Here is a 23859-nt window from a genome sequence, read left to right on the forward strand (position 1 = left end):
TGCTGTGAGGCGACAGCGCTAACTACTACACCACCATGAATGAACTCATTTTTCTATATATATATTTTTAATGTAGGTATGATTACTTTTATGCATTATTATTATTAGTTATATTTAGTAAGTTGTTTTTAGTTGTTAGGCACTTTTGAAAACTGTATAGGTGAATCTGTGTGGTATAAAAAATTAATAAATAAAGACAATCTTTATTTCATAAAAAAAGTTAAAATCATTAATATAACTGTACAAAATGATTTCTATAACTATTCAAAATCACACAATTTGGTCTGATATAAAAAACTGCAATAATATATAACAAGTATGATAAAAACTATATATGATAAAAACTAAACTAAAGAATATAGACTAAATTAATAAAAACTATATATAATAGAAACTAAGCTAAAGAATATAGATTAAATTGATAAAAACTATATATAAATAAAAACTATAAACTAAAAGAATATAAATTAAATTGAACACTTTTTAAAATGCTCTAATTAATTGCGGCGACTGACGTTTCTGCATCAAAGTCAATGCCTTTCGCATTCAAATTAGTTCTTCTTATAGTTCTTAAACCTTTCAAACATAGAAGAGCTGATCGCAGAATGGAGAAGGACACTTTGGCTCTTATCCAGGCAATGGCTGTAGCATAATCCTCTCCTATAATAATTAATAATAATAATAATAATAATAATAATTATTATTATTATTATTATTCCACATAAATTGAAAATGCTACAATCATGGTTTCTTCTTTTCCTCAGGGTTTCCAGCAGAAGTTCTTCCACAATAAAGACATCGTGGCCATCAGTTGCTCTTGGTGTAAACAGGCGGTAAATGGATCTATTGATCTGAGAGTGGTTATGTAACAGAAAGAACATGGTGATGAAGCAGAGCAATGAAGTTAATGGGTCTGTGTATGCTTTACAGTACCACAATAAGGTGACCTGCTTCATGCTACAGCACATAGAAGAGACCTGCAGTCTCGGTGCACATGCTGCTGTTATAGTACCTCCTACCTGGATCATCCGAGTACGCAGACAGCAGGTGCACACTCAGCCCTCTCCCCAAGGCCTTACTGTTCTGCCTGTTATATTTATAACATGTAACATCTGGTTTTGTGCTGAGAATTTTTTTTTTTTAATTTTTAAAGATTTCTCTCTTTAGCTCAATATTGCATTTTCAAATTTGCTGTCTCACGGCCTTCAGCATAAAACACAAAAAGACCTGCAACATATATTTCAGCTTTAGTTTATATAAATTATGTGGAAGAATTTTAATAAATCAATATTCAGAAGGCTAGATCTATAGCAAATAATTCAAGCTTTATTGTGATATTGCAGCTGGAGAGATAAGCATGTACATACAGAGTATTCCTACACTCCTCCCTCACCAAGGAAGGTGAACTGTTTTTATATTGTATACTGGTTCCAGAGACAGTTACACAAGCTCGCAGTCCCTCACTCAGCATCCTTCCATATTATATATACACACACACACACACACACACACACACACACACACACACACACACACAGAGCAGTTAGTTACCAACTTAAAACTAATCCACAGCATATTTCACTTATTTCCTATTAATGATCATTTTAAGCAGTATGAATGATTAATTTTTGGTCATCATTTAACTCGCATGTAGATACATGCATTTTTTTTCTGTTTCCACACTAGTCCAGGGACAAGGGATTAAGTGAAATTTTTGTGAATCCTTTGAGGATGATCAGAGGCATTTTGGACATTGTACTCTTCATATAGTTCAGAATGTCACCTAAAACCCTATTTTACTTCCTTCAGGCTTCCCTAAAGTCTAGTAAAAGGAGGAAAAAGACATCTGTGAAAAGCAAGACCAGCAAGAAAGGGACAGAGGTAAACCATTCAGTGTCCCTTGCTGTATCATGAATGTTGTGATTAACATAGTGATGATGTGAACAGCACTGGAAACATTTTGATGGAGTATAAAGAAGGTATTACACGGTGGTGTGAAGATATGAAGTTTATCTTTGAGTGGTGAATATATTCACAAGTGAGCGAAGCAAATGAGTGAAAATATCTTCAACACAAGAAGATAAACTCCATATCTTCGCACCACCATGTAACATTCTTTATATTATATGGATACATCCACAAAAAAACCCCCGCAAGTTAATCAAAAGAATTTTAATTTTGAACCGGTTCACCATTTTGACAATGCACGCCTAATCAGCAGGAAAACACTGGGAGTGACGACATCGGAGTGAAATATCAGGAATTATTATACTTACTTACAAGACACTTTTTTGATGGAATAAAAACATGTATTCTATTCCCTTCTAGCAGGTTTCATTCAGTTGGTTTGATCGCATGCAATATTGTTAGCATATCGCTTATCCTACGTGTATTATGTCATTCTACCCAATGGAGAATGAGCATTAAATATGGTTTACGATATTGCATGGTTGTCAAGACAACATGACGTCACACGTCGGAGGTGTAAAACTTCCATGCTAGTGAACAACTGTGTCAATTTGGAAACAAACATGGCCGCCAGGTTTGTTTCATTAAATATGGAAGATTTTGAGAGAATTTTGAAAGAGAAAGACGCGTTGAACACCCGAAAGGAATGTATAATAATAATAATAATAATATTGGCTGGCTTTTTTTTCATGGTATATCAGATATATTCTATTCAGCTATCATGATATGGAACTCGTTGAAAATCATGCTAGCTGAATGGAACATATCTGATATACCACTCAACGCCAGCCAATATTATTTAAATATGTCACTCAGATCTGTGATTTTTCACCTGAAAAATGTGAGTTTTTCAGCATGAGAAGATAAACTTCATATCTTCAAGCCAATGTGTGATTTTCTTTTTATTATATCGACACATTCACAAACAAAAAGTACCCAAATTTATCAAAACAATTCATCAGTTTCCTCACGAGTGACATATAGAGGTTTATGTCACCGTTTTAGTTCTCCAGGTCTCAGATGTAGCTTGCATGAAAAATACGAGTGGCGTATTTCCCACTAAAACACTCGTGTCCATATAATATATACAGCTATTTTGTGCTCGAAAAGCAGCTCTTTGCTTCTAATCCCTGTGCTAGGATGGCAAATGGAAACACTTTATAGTCAAGCCGATTCCCTCTCAGCTCATGAAGCCATTGGTTGTGTTTGTGAATCCAAAGAGTGGTGGAAATCAGGTGAGTATGAGCCAGTTTTTTTTTTCTATCACATGGAATTGTCAAGTACTACACACAAACAAGCCTTTTAACAAATAAATTTGATTTGTCTTATTTTATTAGGGAACGAAAATTATTCGGTCTTTCTTGTGGTACCTAAATCCCCGACAAGTGTTTGATCTCACTCAAGGAGGGCCTAGAGAAGGGTAAGTATTGAAACGCTGGTTGTTTCATTGCCTTTGGTTTGATACCGAGATCTATTTCTTACTTCGGTTGTAGAGAAACCACTATTTTTAACTTCCTCACTCCACTGTGCTCATTTTTTTAAGGTTAGAAATGTACCGCAAAGTGCCCAACCTACGTATCCTGGTATGTGGAGGAGATGGAACGGTCAGTACAATTTGTCAGTTATGTACACTTTAATGCAGTAAGCAGTTTTCTTGTTTAGACTAAGCGATAGTGGTAATGTTGCATACATAATAATAATAATTTAACTACTTATATTGCGCCTGTTACATAAAAAATGCTCACAGGCGCATTACAATATCGGAAAAATGTCAAATACATCATTCAGTGTAATTTAAATAATGGTTTATTTGTCTAGAGCTGACTTTCTGGGAAATGTTATGTTTAGACTAAGCAATAGTGGTAATGTTGCATACATCATTTAATGTAATTTAAATAATGGTTTATTTGTCTAGAGCTGACTTTCTGGGAAATGTTATGTCAGATGTATGAAGGCTGATAAGATGAACTGGACACCTTTTGAATATGCAGGTTGGCTGGATCCTGTCAATGTTGGATGAGCTGCAATTGAATCCTCAGCCTGCTGTTGCTGTCCTCCCACTTGGCACAGGAAACGACCTGGCCAGAACACTCAACTGGGGAGGAGTGAGGAAAACATAATGCTCTAATATGTTCTTGAAATCATTTGGCTAGCAGTGGCTAGTGTAGGTTACTGTATGTGCCTGATTTGCTTAGATTGTTCATAATGCCATAGTGTTTACTTTTATGTTTCCACCACCAAGAGGTGGAGGCATTATGTTTCCAGATTGTCCATCTGTCAGTCCAAGGTTAGCACAATCATGAACATGATAGCTCAAGAACAGTGGTTCAATGTTTGTTTTTTTCTTGGGGGGGGGGGGATTTATATGGAATTACCATGGTAACCAGCAGATGAACTAATTAGATTTTGGATCTATTGAGCCAGACAGGTTCAAGGCCATAGCAAGGTCAAATGTCTGAAATAGTTTTTCTTTAATAGGTCCTTTCTTTATGAAGTACAGTACCAGTCAAAAGTTTGAACACACCTACCTCATGAAGCTGGTTAAGATAATGCCAGTAGTGTGCAAAGCGTCATCAAGGTAAATGGTGGCTACTTTGAAGAATCTAAAATATGAACCATATATTTTTAGCACTTTTTTGTTTAATTTCATACATGTTCCAGATGTTATTTCATAGTTTTGATGTCTTCAGTATTGTTCTACAATGTAGAAAATAGTAAAAATACAGAAAAACCTATGAACGAGTAGGGGTGTCCAAACTTTTGACTGGTACTGTATATTTTAAAAGTATTTCTGGCATACAAATACTGCATACATACAAAAGTAACAAGAAGGACTAGACTATTTTGGTGGCAGAGGCTTCCGCAAGGTCTAATTGTTGCTCTCATCAGTCAGTAAAAATAGATTATCTTAATCAGTCAGACAGTTTTTGGTGGGTTTATCTTGTACTGTGTTGTTTCTCTTCTTCTTCTTTTGTTGTTATTAAAATGTTACCGCCGAGATGAAGCTCAAACTCTACACTGTATTTGTTGATTTATCTGTGTGATATGTTCAGGGCTACACAGACGAGCCAGTGTCTAAAATTCTGTCTCATGTCGAGGATGGGAACATTGTGCAGCTGGACCGCTGGAACCTCAGTGTGGAGCCCAACCTAGAGGCCACCGAAGAAGAGAAAGATGAACACCAGACAGACAAGGTCAGCTCATGCTCCAAGCGCAGAAACGGCACTGAGCCTCTCAATTTAGCAAGTGAAAAAATCATACACTGTCAAATTGTGCTGGCTGACTGCAAGATTTCACTAAACCAAATATAAGATTATTAAACCTGTTTTTTAAAAACATATTTACCAATTTCAAGCTGTTAATCTTCTTTTTCTGTTGGCAAATATTTTTGCATCTATCTAGAAATACAACCCCGATTCCAAAAAAGTTGGGATGCTGTGTAAACTGGAAATAAAAACAGAATGTGATAATTCACAAATCATGGAAACCCTATATTTCACTGAAAATAGTACGAAGACAACATATCAAATCTTAAAACTGAGAAATTGTATTGTGTTTTAAAAATATATGCTCATTTTGAATTTGATGTCAGCAACATGTTTCAGAAAAGTTAGGACAGGGGCATGTTTACCACTGTGTTGCATCACCTCTACTTTTAACAACATTCTGTAAACATTTGGGAACTGAGGAGAGCAATTGCTGTAGTTTTGAAAGAGAAATGTTGTCCCATTCTTGCCTGACATACAATTTTAGTTGCTCAACAGTTTGGGGTCTCCTTTGTTGTATTTTGCATTTCATAATGCACCAAATGTTTTAAACGGGAGACAGGTCTGGATTGCAGGCAGGCCAGTTTAGCACCCAGACTCTTTTATTATGGAGCCATGCAGTTTTAATATGTGCAGAAAGTGGTTTGGTATTGTCTTGCTGAAAGAAGGAAGGCCTTCCCTGAAAAAGATTTGTCTGGATGGCAGCATATTGCTCTGAAACGTGTATATATCATTTAGCATTAATGATGCCTTCCCAGATGTAAAAGCTACCCATGTCATGTGCACTAATGCACCCTCATACCATCACAGATGCTGGCTTTTGAACTGTGCATTGATAACAAACCTGATGTTCCCTCTCCTCTTTAGTCTGGAGGATGTGGTGTCCATGATGTCTAAAAAGAATTTCTACTTTTGATTTATTAGACCTCGGGAAAATTTTCCACTTCGCCTCAGCCCATTGTAAAAAGAACTCGGGCACAGAGAAGGTGGCAGTGTTTCTGGATATTGTTTAAATATGGTTTTAACTTGCATTTGTGGATGCAGTAATGAACTGTTTTCACAGACGATGGTTTTCTGAAGCGTCCCTGAACCCATACAGTGATTTCCACTACAGACACGTGTCTGCTTTTAATGCAGTGTCACCTGAGGGCCTGACGATCACCGGCATCCAGTAGTTTTCAGCCTTATCTCTTGCATACAGAGATTTCTCCAGATTCTCTGAATCTTTTAATGATATTATGTACCATAAATGATGTGATCCCCAAATTCTTTGCAATTTTAAATTGAGGAACGTTATTCTTAAATTGTTGCACTGTTTGCCCACACAGTCTTTCACAGAGCAGTGAACCCCTCATCATCTTTATTTCTGAGAGACTCCGCCTCCCTGGGATGCTCTTTTTATACCCGATAATGTTACTGGCCTGTTGCCAAATAACCAAATTAGGTTTTTTTTTTAACATTACACAACTTTTTCAGTCTTTTGTTGCCCCGTCCCAACTTTTCTGAGATGTGTTGCTAACATCAAATTCAAAATGAGCATATATTTTTCAAAAAACAAATAAAAAAATTCTCAGTTTCAACCTTTGATATGTTGTCTTTGTTCTATTTCCAATGAAATATAGGGTTTCCATGATTTGCAGATCTTCACATTCTGTTTTTATTTATGTTTTACACAGTGTCCCAACTTTTTTGAAATTGGGGTTGTCCGTGATTAAAATGAGCAAAATGATTTGCTTGTGGAAGATGGAAATTAGTTTTAAAAAAAGTTATATAATTTTAATGGTCTTGTATTTGGTTTGTTGTAATTATAGAACAAGAAATATTAGACTTTTTGACTATATTTAAGATATTTTCACTTGCTAAGGTTTTTTGCATTTGTGAGGACAAAATTGCCATTAGATAGTCATCATAATGAATGATTAATTATTGAACATAAATAAATTATTGAACAAAACTGAATGAAAGTGTGTCACTTCTGTGTCTTTCAGCTAAACCTGTGTTTCTGTTTGTAAATTTAGCTTCCCATTGATGTCTTTAACAACTACTTCAGCTTGGGTTTCGATGCACATGTAACCTTAGAGTTCCACGAATCCAGAGGTGCACCTCCTCTCCAATTTTTTTGCATTTGTGTAATTTTGATCTTGGTTACCAAAACCTAAATACTTTCAAGACATATGTATTATAATAAAGTAACCTGTGGTTTTGTTTGTTTTTTGTCAGAGGCCAAACCTGAAAAATTCAACAGCCGTCTTCGGAATAAGATGTTCTATGCAGGGGTGAGTGTGTCGTGGTTTAGATGTATCCCTTTGTACGTTCTCACATGTGCTGATTTTCCTGCTTTCTTCCAGACGGCATTCTCTGACTTTTTAATGGGCAGCGCTAAAGACTTGTCTAAGCACATCAGAGTGGTGGTGAGTAGAAAAATGGTGGTTTTCTCTCATATTCATATAGTCAGAAAAAAAAGTTAAATGAATATGTATGCAAAACATGTTTTTTGGCATTTTTTTTAAATTATGCAATGAGTGGAGTTGGGCTCAGAGCTGGGGGTGAAGTTACACTTTAAGAGTTAGACTGCATTTCCTGCAGGGAAGTTGTTCCAGTATAAAACATAAAAAGCATTCTTAATGTCACTTCTGTATTTCTCTGCCTTTGGACATATCCAGTGTGATGGCACAGACCTCACTTGTAAAGTTCAGGAGCTGAAACTACAGTGTTTGCTCTTCCTCAACATTCCACGGTAACATCTGTATATCCTGTCTTTGGTTTGTTGACTAGTGAGCAACATGGAGCATGATTTATTTCATAGTTTCTATATGTCTAATGCTGAGCCTGACATCATGTAATACGGAGTGTAATATGCAAAGTGATGGTTGGTTTGTTTTTTAAAGATATTGTGCTGGTACAATGCCATGGGGCAACCCTAGCGACCACCATGACTTTGAGCCTCAGAGGCACGATGACGGCTACATAGAAGTTATTGGATTCACCATGACCTCTCTGGTAAATTAATCACTGTATCCTTTAAAGAAATGTTAATAAATATGCTTCTGGTCAGTTTATTGGTTCATACACTATTCTCAGTGGTTATATATGGGCATCTGCCATTTTGTAAAATATGGGTAAAGTGTGAAATACAGCGAACCATTGATGTTGCTAGACTCCTATTCCTCTTTCTCGTGTAAAATACCCTGGAGAATAATGATGAAAAATAACACGCTGTTGTTGGATTTTTATTTTTTTAATTTTTTTAAGAACCTCAGTTGTACTCCTTGCCCTCATTTTGTCAGACAGTCAGAGAAATTATATGAATGAATGTAAATTCTATGCTCTTTAAAACCATCAAATGCATTGCAAAAGTGTAGAGAGGTCATGGAAAATGAGCGAGAAATGCCAAAGCAATACAAACTGTGCATGTAAATTCACTGCATAAATGTTCTTGGTTTGGTTATTAATACAGTTCATTGTGGATGGTCTTGTAGGCCACGCTGCAGGTAGGAGGCCATGGCGAGAGGCTACACCAGTGTCAGGAGGTGACTCTCACCACCTTTAAGCCCATTCCTGTGCAGGTGGATGGAGAGCCATGCAGACTGGCTCCATCCGTTATCCACATCACGCTCAGGAACCAGGCCAACATGCTGCAGAAGACCAAGAGGAGAATCTCCCTCCCACAGCTCAATGAGTGAGTCACACACAAACACCAGCCGTCTCTTTTATTATTTAAATTAAGGGAAAACCATATACATTTGAATATTTTCAGCTGCCTTAAAATTGATTTATTTTCTCTTTATAATCCTCTTAAACCATGGTCGCAATGGTACTATGAGCTACGAGTCTGATTGTTAAAATATCTTTTTGTATTTTGAAGTTTTGAGCCTATAATGTACAGAATAAACAAATGGAAGGGTAATTGACTTTATACTGTATAACTTTTCTTACTTCAAAAAGTGGTCAGTGTGCATATTATAACCCTGTTTCCAAAAAAAGTTGGGACTCTTGTGTAAACTGTAAATAAAAACAGAATGCTATGATTTGCAAATCATGGAAACCCTGCATTTCATTGAAAATAGTAAAAAGACAACATGTGTTGAAACTGAATTTTTTTTGTTTGTTTTTTGAAAAGTATATGCTTATTTTGAATTTGATGCCAACAACATGTTTCAAAAAATTGGGATGGGGCAACAAGAGACGTTGTGTAATGCAAACAAAATGTGGTTAATTGGCAACAGGCCAGTAACATGATTGGGTATAAAAAGAGCATCCCAGGGAGGTGGAGTCTCTCAGAAGTGAAGATCTGATGAATCAAATTTTTAAATTCTTTTTGAAATTCTGGAACCATCCGGCTTGTTGTCAGTGCACAGTTCAAAAGCCAGAATCTGTGATGGTATGAGAGTGCGTGAGTGCATAAAGCATGGGTAGTTTGCATATCTGGAAAGGCACCATTAATGCTGAATAATATATACAGGGTTTGGAGAAACATGCTGCTATCCAGATAGCATCTTTTTCAGGGAAGGCCTTCCTTCTTTCAGCAATATAATGCCAAACTGCATTCTGCATATATGACAGCTGCATGGCTCTGGAGTAAAAGAGTGCAGGCGCTAAACTGGCCTGTCTCACATTGAAAACTTTTGGTGCATAATGAAGCACAAAATACGACAAATGAGACCCCAAACTGTTGAGCAACTGAAATTGTATATCCAGTAAGAATGGGACAACATTTCACTTCCAAAACTACAGCAACTGGTCTCTTCAATTCCCAAATGTTTAAAGAATGTTATTTAAAATAGAGGTGATGCAACACAGTGGTAAACTTGCCCCATCCCAACTTTTTTGAAATGTGTTGCTCACATCAAATTCAAAATGAGCATATGTTAAACTATATAACATTTCTCAGTTTCAACATTTGATATGTTGATTTTGTACTATTTTTAATTAAATATAGGGCTTTCATGATTTGCAAATCTTCACATTCTGTTTTTATTTATATTGTACACAGCATCCTAATATTTTTGGGCAATAGCCAGGAAATGATAGTATGTCCTGTATTACACTGTGTGTGTGTGTGTGTGTGTGTCCTTAGTCAGCAGCCCATCTCTGAGCAGCTGCATATCCAAGTGAGCCGAATCAGCATGCGTGACTATGAGGCTTTACACTATGACAAAGATCAGCTCAAAAAAGCCTGTAAGCGATACATTTGTTTTTCAAGCACTGGATGTTTATTAAGTCAGATACACATATGATGTTAGCTTGAATGCTTGATCTCTCTAACAGAGTAGTTTCTATTATTATGTTTTTAAGAAAGCATACAGAGCAGACTTTTTTGTTTTCTCAGCAATTCCTCTGGGAATCATCACTGTCCGGGCAGACAGTGATTTGGAGACTTGTCGTCTTCACATTGAAAGGCTTCATGAGGTACATTTGGATTCTGAAACACACGTTAGAGGACCTCTGTCTGCTTATTCATAATGCTTACATCAAGCATTTAAAGAAAGGCTGTTGATTGAGCATAATTTATGCAATCCTGTAACTACAATTTTGCTTAATATTAAGTTGACAAATACAACCCCAAAACAGAAAAAGTTGACATGGAATGGAAAATGCAGGAAAGGTCTAGTTTTTGAGGAGCAAAGATGGGCAGAGGATCTCCAGTTTATCAACAAATGTGTGAGAAAATTATTGAAATGTTTAAAAACAATGTTCCTCAAAGAAAGATAAGAATGGATTTGGATATTTCACCCTCAGTGGTGCATAATATCATTAAACGATTCAAGGAATCTGGAGGAATTTCGGTGTGTAAAGGGTAAGGGCGCAAGCCTAAGCTGAATACTCGTGCCGCCCTGAAATATGTTTATTTTGGAAAAAAACAAAACAATAAAATTTACGAGGTAAAACATCAAATAATGTGCTGTTGTTTTGTTCTGAGTGTAATTCAGGTCAAAGATGATTTTACAAATCATTGTGTTCAGTTTTAATTTCAATCGCAACATACCATCCCAACTTTTTCTGAGTTGGGGTTGTAATGAACTTTTAGACATAACTTTTTTTTAATCACAAAGTGAATAGTTTCAAATGTTGCCCTCTTGTCAGAAAACTGGATATTTGAAGCATAACGATGCCACGACCATCTGTGAGTCTGAGACTCAGACTATGAGAGTTGATATTGATGGTCGTCTTCTTTTCTCAGTTGATCAGAATGATACTAGGCTGTTGCACCTGTTAGGAATTGAGGGAATTGTCATCAACTAAATGGTAGAAAAGTAGAATGAAAGAACTGGTGTTAGTGTAGTCTTTGTATTTAATTACTGAAGAACAACCGTCTGGCGTTATAACCATATAATAGTTAATGAAGACCATATTGTGAAGTTAATGAACTTCTACAGCTAAGTAATTTAACAAGTGAAAAAATGTGATTAAAGTGTCACGATTATAATATGATTCATCATTTTTAATTATGACTCCAATTTTTCTAAAGTAATTTTAAGGTAAAATCACACAAACACACAGTACGTAACTATGAGTAATCACACTCCGTTAGATAGTTGCTAGGAGTTGCTCTTTTTTCTTTTCAGGAGGGGATTGATGTAAATTCAGACACGGCAACCATACCAAAGCTCTCACCAAAATGGTGCTTCCTCGACTGTAAGTGAAAAATGTATAAGTTTGATTATCACCTATTGACTTAGATGTCATTTGTTGATGGTGTCTGGTTTTCTTTCACAGCCACAACTGCGGATCGTTTCTACAGAATAGACCGTGCTCAGGTATTTATATTGAGGGTTTAGTAAATACTTACAGTATTTAGGTACATTTTGATTCTGTTCTTTGCCTTTTCATTTTGACATATTTCTAACTTTTATGTTGTTTATTCCAGGAGCATCTGAACTATGTGACCGAGATCTCACAGAATGAACTTTTTATCTTGGACCCTGAGCTGATCATTAAGGAAACTGTGGGCACCTCTACTGGAATGCCAGAAATGGTAGACACACTGGAAAAGAACTCTGATAGCTCAGATCAGACTGCCTTCCCAGCATGCCCTGCAGCATCTCCACCACTCAATAGGTAAAATTCAGATTTTTCTGCTTGTGCGTGCACTTCCATGGCATTACTAAAAGTAAAAATCTGCCTGTAGTAAGGTTTCTGTAAAAAGATTTCACCCTAGAGCTCGATGACTATTCTGCAAAATTTTTTAAAAAATCGGGCGTAACGTAGTTCTGGCAGGCCATGAAGTCAAGCTCAGCCCTCAGTCTCAGCTACATCAGTTGACTGCAGTTGATCTCAAGCCAGCCCACATCAGCTGTCAGCTCAGCTGATTCCCTTCTATGCATTCTATTGGCAATCTCTCATAGAGCACCTATTGAAGCTGCTTTAACCTGCCTACCTTTGCTGCTTCCTCTGCAAGCCATTTTGCAACCCACTTCCACCCCAACTCCGCCCCCTTTCATGCTGTCTGACTTTAATCAATGTCATTTCTAGATCATTAATGCCAGCTTACAACCCAGTCCAGGTCACCTTCTTCCATTGCTCCATGGTCCAATTCTGATGCTCACATGCCTATTGTAGGCACTTTCCTTGGCGGACAGGAGTCAGCATGAGCACCCTGACCAGTCTGCAGTTCCTCAGCCCATATAAGCAAGCTGCGATGCGCTGTGCGTTCTAACACCTATCATAGCCAGCATTAACTTTTCAGTAGTTGTGCAGGTGCTCTTCTGTGGTTCACTGATTTGTTCTTCCTTGAACCACTTTCTGATAGACAATAATCACTACATACCAGGAACACCCCATGACCTCCAATTTTGGAGCTGTGTTGACCCAGTCATTTAACCATTGCATTTGGCCCCTGTCAGAGAAGCTAAGGTCCCTTAATCCATGTCATTTCTGTTGCTGCCACCTTCCCTGCTTTAGCTGTTCCATGCATGCACATGGAAGGGCAGGGAGGTCCCATATTCCAACCTTAATCATTGTCATCTCTGTTGTCATTGATGCCTGCTCTGTTCTGTACCCTATGGGGGGTTGCTGCGACTCTCCCTGCTTCAGCCTTTCCATGTAGGCACATGGTAGGGCGTAGGGAGGTGTGCTCTCCCTGCCCCAAGGCTTTCCATGTATGCACATGGAAGGGCAGGAAGGTCCCAGAACAGAGCCACCTACCAAATACAACTTGTTGCAAATATTGTGTGCAAATAATGTTCCTTGATGAAAGTGGTTCTGACAGGACTACAGTTAATGGCCCATTATGCTGGTGTGTAATTTGATTCATATGAGTAATAAGTATATTTTGTGGTCTATCTTGCTAATCTCCTGAAGTAGTATAGTCCATCACAATCAGAAGCAAACCTATTGTTAGTTTCAGCTGGTGAAAGATTTAATTTGCCTGACATCACCCCAGAACTCTAAAATAGAGTTGCTAGACCGCTATTATGACAAACTCTTAATGTGTTTTAAATCTGGATTAAAAATGGTAGCACTTATCTATATATTATATACTTTAAATCTTTTAAATATAAAGAAGATTTTGGACTCGTAATAAAAAGAGGATTAGTTTTTTTTTTCGCACACCCATTGCTATTATTTTACTAGTGTGCACTGTATTCAACCATGAACTGGCCTAGTGGTTAGCATGTCTGCCTCTCAACCAGAAGATCGTGAGTTCTACTCGCGGTCGGGTCATACCAAAGACCATCACAAAAAATGGTACCTCCTGCCATCTGGCAAGGCACACTGCAATACAGATGTGAGTGGGGAGTCAAACTCTCATGGTTACCAGAGGACTAGCCCCCCACTGTAACCCGAGCTGTAGAAGCGAGAGGCCAAGGGCTATCAAAACGGAGATCGGCGCCGCACCCATACGCCTTAAGGGCCTGGTTAGTACTGGGACAGGAGACTGCCTGGGAAGACCAGATTCTGCCATGAGAGGGACTCTGACACTATATTCAGTCCTCCATATCAGCACTGGCATTAAAGTCTATTGTTTTCTTTCAGGGTAAATGAAGATCAAACTGCTGCACAGAGAAAGCACATGTTCTGTGACAACCCCAATGCAGAGGGACATGCTGATGCACTGGCATCTATCAACACAGACATTTGCAAGTGAGTTTGAGTTAAATTTGTGTAAATTATGAGTCCGAGTAGTGAGAGTCAGGCCAATTCATATGCCAACTGTATTTGAAAAATAGCTAGTTTAGCATTTTGTGAAACGTGATCAGCTCGAAGTTGCTCCCCAAAGAGGAATTTAAGCCTGTACCACAAAACTGTGATTTAAGAGCTGCCTCCAGAACTGAAATTGCAGTTTCTCTTACTTGGAAGAATAGAAATGCATTCCAACAGAAATGCTAAGAAAAAGAGGTTTGTGCTGAAATGAAGGCTGAACTTTCACTCTTCTTTTGTCCATTTAATTTCCAAAGACAGGAGAAAGAATTGAACTAGCACAACTCATGAGCACTAGGGTGGTGCTTTTACACACACACACACACACACACACACACACACACACACACACACACACACACACACACACACACACACACACACACCCCTTCATCACTAAGCAGCCTTCAAATTGTACAAACTTTTGAATGAATATGTTGACAGTGCTCACTGACTAAATATTTCTTCCTCTTGTACTCTCAGATCAGACGACATGGTCCAGAATGAAATTGATAAAGGTAAAATCAAACCATTTTGGTGATCCTGTTAAGGTTTAGAAATCTGATAGAATCACACTTTTAGTTCTTGAATTTTTTGTTACAGTTTTAATAATTGAAACATATCTATTGTTGCTCATAAGACTGCAGGCTAGCGAACAACGAAATTACCTCCAACATTTTTTTTCTTTTAATATAGAGACCATGAAGAGGCTAATCACAAGTGTGAAGTCAGATAATTTTAAAAAGGTGAGAGAATAATTCATATGCATAGATTTTATTCCTGTTATTGAATGTGACCCCATGACCCTGGCCACCTGGTTAATGAAACTGAATGAATGTAGGATTTTGCTCTAGAGATGGCACGATATCACTTTCTTTTCCAATACCGACATAGAAACTTTGAGTATCAGTCAATACTGTTACCCATTCGATATTGTTTTCTGTAAAAACTACTAAGCTTTTAAAATGCTTTTTTTTTGGTAAATGAACCACTTCACAGGTAAAGTCTTTCACATAAAAATCACTTGCATTGTAAATATAATAAAGTACTGTATAAAATATAAACATAATAAAATCAATCAGATAAAAGAGAAACTAGTCAAGTCTCTTTATATGGAAATATTTCCAGTTCCAAAAATAAAGTTCTCTTCCAAATCCAATTGCAGTGTCTTTCTGTTCCAAATCCAATCTTACAGTCCCAAATCTAATTTCTGTTATACTTCCAAATCCATTCTGCTACAGTTGCAAATCTAATTCCAATCTCTTATATTTCCAAATACAATTTCTATCTATACTTCTAAATCCAAATCCAATCTGTTCCAGTTCCAAATCCATTTCTGGATCCAATTCCAATCTCTTACAGTTCCAAATCCAATCTGTTGCAGTTACAAATCCAATTGCAATCTCTTATATTTCCAAATCAAGTTCCAGATCCAATTCCAATTTCTTATCGTTCCAAATCCGATTGCAATCTTGTATTTCCAAATCCAATTCCAATCTGTTACAGTTCCAAATCTAATTCCAATCTCTTATATTTCCAGATCCAATTCCAATTTCTTACAGTTCCAAATCCAATTGCAATCTCTCATATTTCCAGATCCAATTCCAATCTGTTCCAGTTCCAAATCCAGTCTGTTCCAGTTCCAAATCCAATTCCAATCTCTTACAGCTCCCAATCCAATTCCAATCTCTTATATTTCCAGATCCAATTCCAATTTCTTATTGTTCCAAATCTGATTACAATCGCTTGTATTTCCAAATCCAGTTTCAAATCCAATTCCTATCTGTTACAGTTCCAAATCCAATCTCTCTTTTGTTGGCAGGTACTGGCCTAATACCCATAGTGAATTTCAGATCAGTGACATCTACAACCCCAATTCCAAAAAAGTTGGGACACTCAGTAAAACATCAGTAAAATCAGAATGCGATAATTTGCAAATCATGGAAACCCTATATTGCATTGAAAATAGTACAAAGACAACATATCAAATGTTGAAACTGAAAAATTTTATTGTTTTTTTAAAAATATATGCTCCTTTTGAATTTGATGTCAGCAGCACATTTCAGAAAACTTGGGACAGGGACAACAAAAGACTGAAAAAGTTGTGTAAAGCTAAAAAAAAAAGTAATTTGGTTAATTGGCAAGAGGTCAGTAAAATGATTGGGTATAAAAAGAGCATCCCAGAGAGGCGGAGTCTCTCAGAAGTAAAGATGGGGAGGGGTTCACCGCTCTGTAAAAGACTGCTTGGGCAAACAGTACAAAAATTTAAGAATAACGTTCCTCAATGTAAAATTGCAAAGAATTTGGGGATCACATCATCTATGGTACATAATATCATTAAAAGATTCAGAGAATCTGGAGAAATCTCTGTATGCAAGAGACAAGGCTGAAAACTGACACTGGATGCCTGTGATCTTCAGGCCCTCAGCTGACACTGCATTAAAAGCAGACACGTGTCTGTAGTGGAAATCACTGAATGGGCTCAGGAACACTTCAGAAAACCATCGTCTGTGAAAACAGTCCATTTCTGCATCCACAAATGCAAGTTAAAACTAGATATAAACAATATCCAGAAACACAGCTACCTTCTCTGGGCCCGAGCTCTTTTACGATGGACTGACGTGAAGTGGAAAATTGTCCTAAGGTCTGACAAATCGAAATCTGAAATTCTTTTTAGAAATCTTGGACATCACCTCCTCCAGGCCAAAAAGGAGAGGGACCATCCGGCTTATCATCAGTGCACAGTTCAAAAGGCAGCATTTGTGATGGTATGAGGGTGCATTAATGTACGTGACATTGGGTAGCTTGCACATCTTGGAAGGCATCATGAATGCTGAATGATACATGTTTCAGAACAACATGCTGCCATCCAGACAAAATATTTTTCAGGGAAGGCCTTCCTTCTTTCAGCAAGACAATGCCAAACTGCTTTCTGCACATATTAAAACTGCATGGTTCTGTAGTAAAAGAGTCCGGGTGCTAAACTGGCCTGCCTGCAATCCAGACCTGTCTCCCATTTAAAACATTTGGTGCATTATGAAGCTCAAAATATGACAAAGGAGACCCGAACAGTTGAGCAACTGAAATTGTGTATCATGCAAAAATGGGACAACATTTCTCTTTCAAAACTACAGCAATTGCTCTCCTCAGTTCTCAAACGTTTACAGAGTGTTGTTAAAAGTAGAGGTGATGCAACACAGTGGTAAACATGCCCCTGTCCCAACTTTTTTAAAACGTGTTGCTGACATCAAATTCAAAATGAGCACATATTTTTCAAAAAACAATAACATTTCTCAGTTTCAACATGTGATCTGCTGTCTTTGTGCTATTTTCAAAGAAATATAGGGTTTCCATGATTTGCAAATTATCACATTTTTGTTTTTATTTACAGTTTACACAGTGTTCCAACTTTTTTGGAACTGGGGTTGTATATTTTTCTCAGTTTCATGCAAATCATCTCTGATGTCTTATTTATGCAGTTGGTAGAGCTACACAAAGATGGAGCCAATCTTGCAGTGCATGATGCATTGGGCTGTACGCTGCTCCACTATGCTGTAGATACTGGCAACAAGGAAATGGTCAGATACATCATAGACAATGGTACAGTAACAAAATAACTCGTACTGTAAAGAAGTGACTTTGCAGTCACTAGTACTAAATCACATTTCTTTTTTTACCTGATTTTTTTTTAAACAAGCAGCTCCACTGAGTATCCTGGATGTTGCAGAAAAAGACACGTAAGTAGAACTGCAAGAGAACGATGGCTCGATTGCGTTTTCTTAATGTTATTTGAACTATATTTGAGGGGTCTTTTGTACCTCTAGAACCTCTATAAAACCTCTCTATTCTGGATTGTTGCATAATCCATAATTCCAAGCATCATTATTTGCAATATTGAGCACATGATTTAATATGTATGCGGGTATTTTTTTTAGCTCATGCAATTTTATACCATGTAATATCATGTAAGAGTTTTGAAATTGTGTTCATGCACAATCTAGAGGTGAGACAGCGCTGCACAAAGCTGCAGCATTGTGCCAGAGGACAATCTGTGGTTACTTGGTGGATGCAGGAGCTTCGCTCACAAAGACTGACCTACAGGTGAGCAGATGGCCAGCATACTACCTTTACCTCCTCTAGCAGACCTAGTGTAAAGTCTAACCTTGTGCTGTCCTCAGGGTGACACTGCAAAGGCACATGCCGAGAGAGCTCAGGACTGGCAGCTGGCTGAGTATCTGGAGAACCAGCAGCACCACCAGATGATTCAGAGGGATGACCATGAGACATCAGTATAACCAACAGCCTGAACTGTCCTGATCCTCTAATGGAAAATGCTTTTCTTGCCATGGTCTAATGACAATACTGGGCAGCATGTTAGTCTGAACGAATGAGGTTTGTTTCTTTCTTGACTGAAATGCCAAACAAAGACAACATGCAATGTCCTGTTGTAGTTGCGCGAATATGCTTCTCTTGTACTGCAGATAATGTTGTGCCAAATGCTAAATTTCCTAGATAATAATGGCAAAAATATGTGGGACATCAGGGTTAGAAGAACAGAAGTACAGTACAGTACATCTGACTGTGGCTTATCCTTTATTAAGCAAACCGCTTAAACCTCAAAACAGATCATTGTGGACAGAAGGTTTTTTTTTTTCTGTATTTAAGGAATCTATCTTACTTTTAACTTGGTATTTGCTTGCCAGACACTTAGATACTTATGCTAATCCATTTTGCCTAGTTTTATTCACATTTTAAACGGTTGGTTTTTTCATTTTGACTGAATTGGACTTTACAACAGCCATCTGCATTTAAAACTTCTTCCTTGGCTGCGGCTTTATGAGTCATTTCTGTCTTTTTGGTAAATGCTTGTATTTTATTATAAGAATATAGTTATTCGCATGATTCTGTAAACCCTTTGAAATGACAGTTAACGGCTGCCTCCTTTTTGTGACCTTCTTTTAATCTTATACTGAACTAACTAACTTTCAGCAGATTTCTTCAATAGATGTGGAACGTTGCACTGATTGTTTAAAGAACACTTATAGTAATGTGATGTTCTTGCAAGGAATAATATTAAGTCATTAGGTCATGATGCCTTTAGGAATAAGTTACCGTTTGTCATGTTTTAATTGATCTAAGAGGTCTTTGATTAAATCAGTACATGTGAGTTCACAGATGTTTCAGATGCTTGCATTTTAGCCACAGTGAAACATGCAATGTGCCATTAAAATATGATGTTGGAATTTCTACTAAAACAATCTGGGGCTGGGTAACTACATGTTTACACCTAATGAGTAAAGACATTACATCTTTTTGTGCTTACACAATTGTTAGTGGCATATCCTCAGGTACTGAATGTATTTTTTTTTCTTTTTTTTCCTTCACAGCCTATAATATGTATTATTTTAATGCAGTCTGCCATCATTGCCTTAGCATTATTATTATTTTTTAATGTACTGTCATGAGTTATGAGTTAAACTGCACTGTCAGTGCTCTGTTTCGAGTTGCTGTGCAATTCATTATTAGACATTGTGTGTACATATCTATCAAGCATTTTAAAAATGTGTGAGTAACGATACCATTCCAGAGTCCTGTTGAAGCATTTGTATTATTTTATGAATTTAAATGAACTTATAGGCAATAGTTTAATCCTACTAATACAAAACTTTGTTAGATAATAGATTATAGTATTTACTGTATATTTGCTGGTTTGTTATTGTCTACCTGTATAAAAGAAATAAAGTTTTAAATTTCTTTTTCTTTGCTTTTTTAATAGCAGTGATAACATAGTACAGTGTTCTATAATAACGTTGCTGCAACATGGACACCATTTCTTATGGTGTGGATGGGAGTCACTCAAAATGATGATCCTTCCTTCAGAGACTCTGGTTTCTCAGTGAAGATGTACTCAGTGCTGGCAGGTGGACTGACCTTTTCCACTCAAGCATTACTCAGACCAGATTGGGTTTTCTATCTCCAGTTCATCCTTGTGCTACTTGTCCTGCTAAGCCATGCAAACAGTTTATTTTACTGTGCTTTCGGTATGATAGACAGACAGACAAATATTTGTTTTTTATGATTCATAGATAGACAAGTATTTGTTTTCTTTTTCTGATAGATAGATAGATAGATAGATAAGCCCTGTGATGACCTGGCGACTTGTCCAGGGTGTACCCCGCCTCTCACCCATAGTCAGCTGGGATAGACTCCAGCTCGCCTGCGACCCTGCACAGGATAAGCGGTTACGGATAATAGACGGATGGATGAAAGATAGATAGATAAAGTATTTGTTTTTTCTGATTTGTAGATAGGTAGATATTAGGGTGCATCAGTTGCCCCCTAAAAATGAAAAGTTCCTCCGATCATGATGCATTTTTGTTTTTATGTTCCTTTTGGTAAGAAAACACACTGGGTGAAATATTTTGACACAATTCAAAAGTTTAATGGTGGCACCAGGAGCTCAAAGTTATGGAAAAAGCTGCTATTTTATGACAAAATTTCGATCACTTTTCATGAAACATTATGGCACCTTATAGAGTATACCAAATATCTTAGATACACATTTTTAGTACATATTCTAAATATATTATCAAGCACAGTTTGAGTTTTAGCTGTTCATTGAATCATTGTTCAACTACTTTTAAACAATACAAATGTATTATGAATCACATTAATGCTTCTCAATCCCTTGCAAAGGTTCTTAACATGATCTCTGGGTCACAAGAAATCAATAAATGGAGTCCAACATTGTGATTCAAACCTTACGCGAAAACATAAAATAAGCGTTTTTTGGCAAAAAATGAACCTCATGGTGCCACCATTAGACTTTTGAATATGGTCAAAAAATTTTACAGGATGTCTTTATTGGTGAAAAGGAACACCCAAACAAAAATGCATCAGATTTTATGAAAGTGAGGGCAACTGATGCACTCTAGTAGATATCTATCTATCTATCTATCTATCTATCTATCTATCTATCTATGAATCAGAAAAAACAAATACTTTATCTATCTTTCATCCATCCATCTATTATCCGTAACCACTGGAGCCTATCCCAGCTGACTATGGGCGAAAGGTGGGGTACACCCTGGACAAGTCACCAGGTCATCACAAGGCTGATCTATCTATCTATCTATCTATCTATCTATCTATCTATCTGAAAAAGAAAACAAATACTTGTCTGTCTATCTATCTATGTATTTGTTTTCTTTTTCTGATAGATAGATCAGCCTTGTGATGACCTGGTGACTTGTCCAGGGTGTACCCCACCTCTCACCCATAGTCAGCTGGGAAAGGCTCCAGTGGTGATGGATAATAGATGGATGGATGATGAATGATTGATTGATAGAGTATTTGGAGTGGCATGGTGGTGTAGTGGTTAGCACTCTCGCCTCACAGCAAGAAGATTCTGGGTTCGAGCCCAGCGGCCAGCAAGGGCCCTTTCTGTGCGGAGTTTGCACGTTCTCCCCGTGTCCATGTGGGTTTCCTCCGGGTGCTTCGGTTTCCCTCACAGTCCAAAGACATGCAGGTTAGGTTAACTGGTGACTCTAAATTGACCGTAGGTGTGAATGTGAGTGTGAATGGTTGTTTGTCTCTGTGTCAGCCCTGCGATAACCTGGCAACTTGTCCAGGGTGTACCCCGCCTCTCGCCCATAGTCAGCTGGGATAGGCTCCAGCTTGCCTGCGACCCTGTAGAACAGGATAAGCAGCTACAGATAGATAATGGATGGATGGATAAAGTATTTGTTTTTTCTGATTCATAGATAGATAGATAGATAGATAGATAGATAGATAGATAGATAGACAAACAGACAAGTATTTTTTTTCTGATACATTACAACCCCGATTCCAAAAAAGTTGGGACAAAGTACAAATTGTAAATAAAAACGGAATGCAATGATGTGGAAGTTTCAAAATTCCATATTTTATTCAGAATAGAACATGGATGACATATCAAATGTTTAAACTGAGAAAATGTATCATTTAAAGAGAAAAATTAGGTGATTTTAAATTTCATGACAACAACACATCTCAAAAAAGTTGGGACAAGGCCATGTTTACCACTGTGAGACATCCCCTTTTCTCTTTACAGCAGTCTGTAAACGTCTGGGGACTGAGGAGACAAGTTGCTCAAGTTTAGGGATAGGAATGTTAACCCATTCTTGTCTAATGTAGGATTCTAGTTGCTCAACTGTCTTAGGTCTTTTTTGTCGTATCTTCCGTTTTATGATGTGCCAAATGTTTTCTATGGGTGAAAGATCTGGACTGCAGGCTGGCCAGTTCAGTACCCGGACCCTTCTTCTACGCAGCCTTGATGCTGTAATTGATGCAGTATGTGGTTTGGCATTGTCATGTTGGAAAACGCAAGGTCTTCCCTGAAAGAGACGTTGTCTGGATGGGAGCATTTGTTGCTCTAGAACCTGGATATACCTTTCAGCATTGATGGTGTCTTTCCAGATGTGTAAGCTGCCCATGCCACACGCACTAATGCAACCCCATACCATCAGAGATGCAGGCTTCTGAACTGAGCGCTGATAACAACTTGGGTCGTCCTTCTCCTTTTTAGTCCGAATGACACGGCGTCCCTGATTTCCATAAAGAACTTCACATTTTGATTCGTCTGACCACAGAACAGTTTTCCACTTTGCCACAGTCCATTTTAAATGAGCCTTGGCCCAGAGAAGATGTCTGCGCTTCTGGATCATGTTTAGATGCGGCTTCTTCTTTGAACTATAGAGTTTTAGCTGGCAATGGCGGATGGCACGGTGAATTGTGTTCACAGATAATGTTCTCTGGAAATATTCCAGAGCCCATTTTGTGATTTCCAATACAGAAGCATGCCTGTATGTGATGCATTGCCGTCTAAGGGCCCGAAGATCACGGGCACCCAGTATGGTTTTCCGGCCTTGACCCTTACGCACAGAGATTCTTCCAGATTCTCTGAATCTTTTGATGATATTATGCACTGTAGATGATGATATGTTCAAACTCTTTGCAATTTTACACTGTCGAACTCCTTTCTGATATTGCTCCACTATTTGTCGGCGCAGAATTAGGGGGATTGGTGAGCCTCTTCCCATCTTTACTTCCGAGAGCTGCTGCCACTCCAAGATGCTCTTTTTATACCCAGTCATGTTAATGACCTATTGCCAATTGACCTAATGAGTTGCAATTTGGTCCTCCAGCTGTTCCTTTTTTGTACCTTTAACTTTTCCAGCCTCTTATTGCCCCTGTCCCAACTTTTTTGAGATGTGTTGCTGTCATGAAATTTCAAAATGCCTCACTTTCGACATTTGATATGTTGTCTATGTTCTATTGTGAATACAATATCAGTCTTTGAGATTTGTAAATTATTGCATTCCGTTTTTATTTACAATTTGTACTTTGTCCCAACTTTTTTGGAATCAGGGTTGTAATAGCCAGACAAGTATTTGTTTTTTTTTTAATTCATAGATAGATAGATAGATAGATAGATAGATAGATA

General features: G+C 37.6%; 1 protein-coding gene across 8 annotated transcripts in view; it reads left to right on the top strand.

Annotated features, from left to right (window-relative positions):
- Nucleotides 1–20129, top strand: part of dgkzb (diacylglycerol kinase, zeta b) — a 59932-nt gene extending 39803 nt beyond the window's left edge. For 7 of the 8 annotated variants that reach the window (XM_060914509.1, XM_060914501.1, XM_060914503.1 and 4 more), the window contains 26 exons: nucleotides 765–833; nucleotides 931–1047; nucleotides 1810–1881; nucleotides 3108–3203; nucleotides 3306–3388; nucleotides 3512–3572; nucleotides 3960–4073; nucleotides 5022–5162; nucleotides 7253–7331; nucleotides 7455–7510; nucleotides 7583–7645; nucleotides 7898–7971; nucleotides 8123–8234; nucleotides 8714–8913; nucleotides 10312–10412; nucleotides 10564–10643; nucleotides 11801–11870; nucleotides 11952–11992; nucleotides 12103–12293; nucleotides 14211–14318; nucleotides 14859–14893; nucleotides 15072–15121; nucleotides 17855–17975; nucleotides 18073–18112; nucleotides 18377–18476; nucleotides 18554–20129. In XM_060914509.1, coding sequence (XP_060770492.1) covers nucleotides 765–833; nucleotides 931–1047; nucleotides 1810–1881; nucleotides 3108–3203; nucleotides 3306–3388; nucleotides 3512–3572; nucleotides 3960–4073; nucleotides 5022–5162; nucleotides 7253–7331; nucleotides 7455–7510; nucleotides 7583–7645; nucleotides 7898–7971; nucleotides 8123–8234; nucleotides 8714–8913; nucleotides 10312–10412; nucleotides 10564–10643; nucleotides 11801–11870; nucleotides 11952–11992; nucleotides 12103–12293; nucleotides 14211–14318; nucleotides 14859–14893; nucleotides 15072–15121; nucleotides 17855–17975; nucleotides 18073–18112; nucleotides 18377–18476; nucleotides 18554–18670 — 2391 coding nt within the window. In that variant the 3' untranslated portion in view covers nucleotides 18671–20129. The remainder of the gene's footprint in view (nucleotides 1–764; nucleotides 834–930; nucleotides 1048–1809; nucleotides 1882–3107; nucleotides 3204–3305; nucleotides 3389–3511; nucleotides 3573–3959; nucleotides 4074–5021; nucleotides 5163–7252; nucleotides 7332–7454; nucleotides 7511–7582; nucleotides 7646–7897; nucleotides 7972–8122; nucleotides 8235–8713; nucleotides 8914–10311; nucleotides 10413–10563; nucleotides 10644–11800; nucleotides 11871–11951; nucleotides 11993–12102; nucleotides 12294–14210; nucleotides 14319–14858; nucleotides 14894–15071; nucleotides 15122–17854; nucleotides 17976–18072; nucleotides 18113–18376; nucleotides 18477–18553) is intronic. The other variant, XM_060914508.1, reaches the window with a different exon arrangement.
- The last annotated feature ends 3730 nt before the right edge of the window (nucleotides 20130–23859 follow it).

Source organism: Neoarius graeffei, chromosome 2 (genome assembly GCF_027579695.1).
Source record: "Neoarius graeffei isolate fNeoGra1 chromosome 2, fNeoGra1.pri, whole genome shotgun sequence".
Lineage (NCBI taxonomy): Eukaryota > Metazoa > Chordata > Actinopteri > Siluriformes > Ariidae > Neoarius > Neoarius graeffei.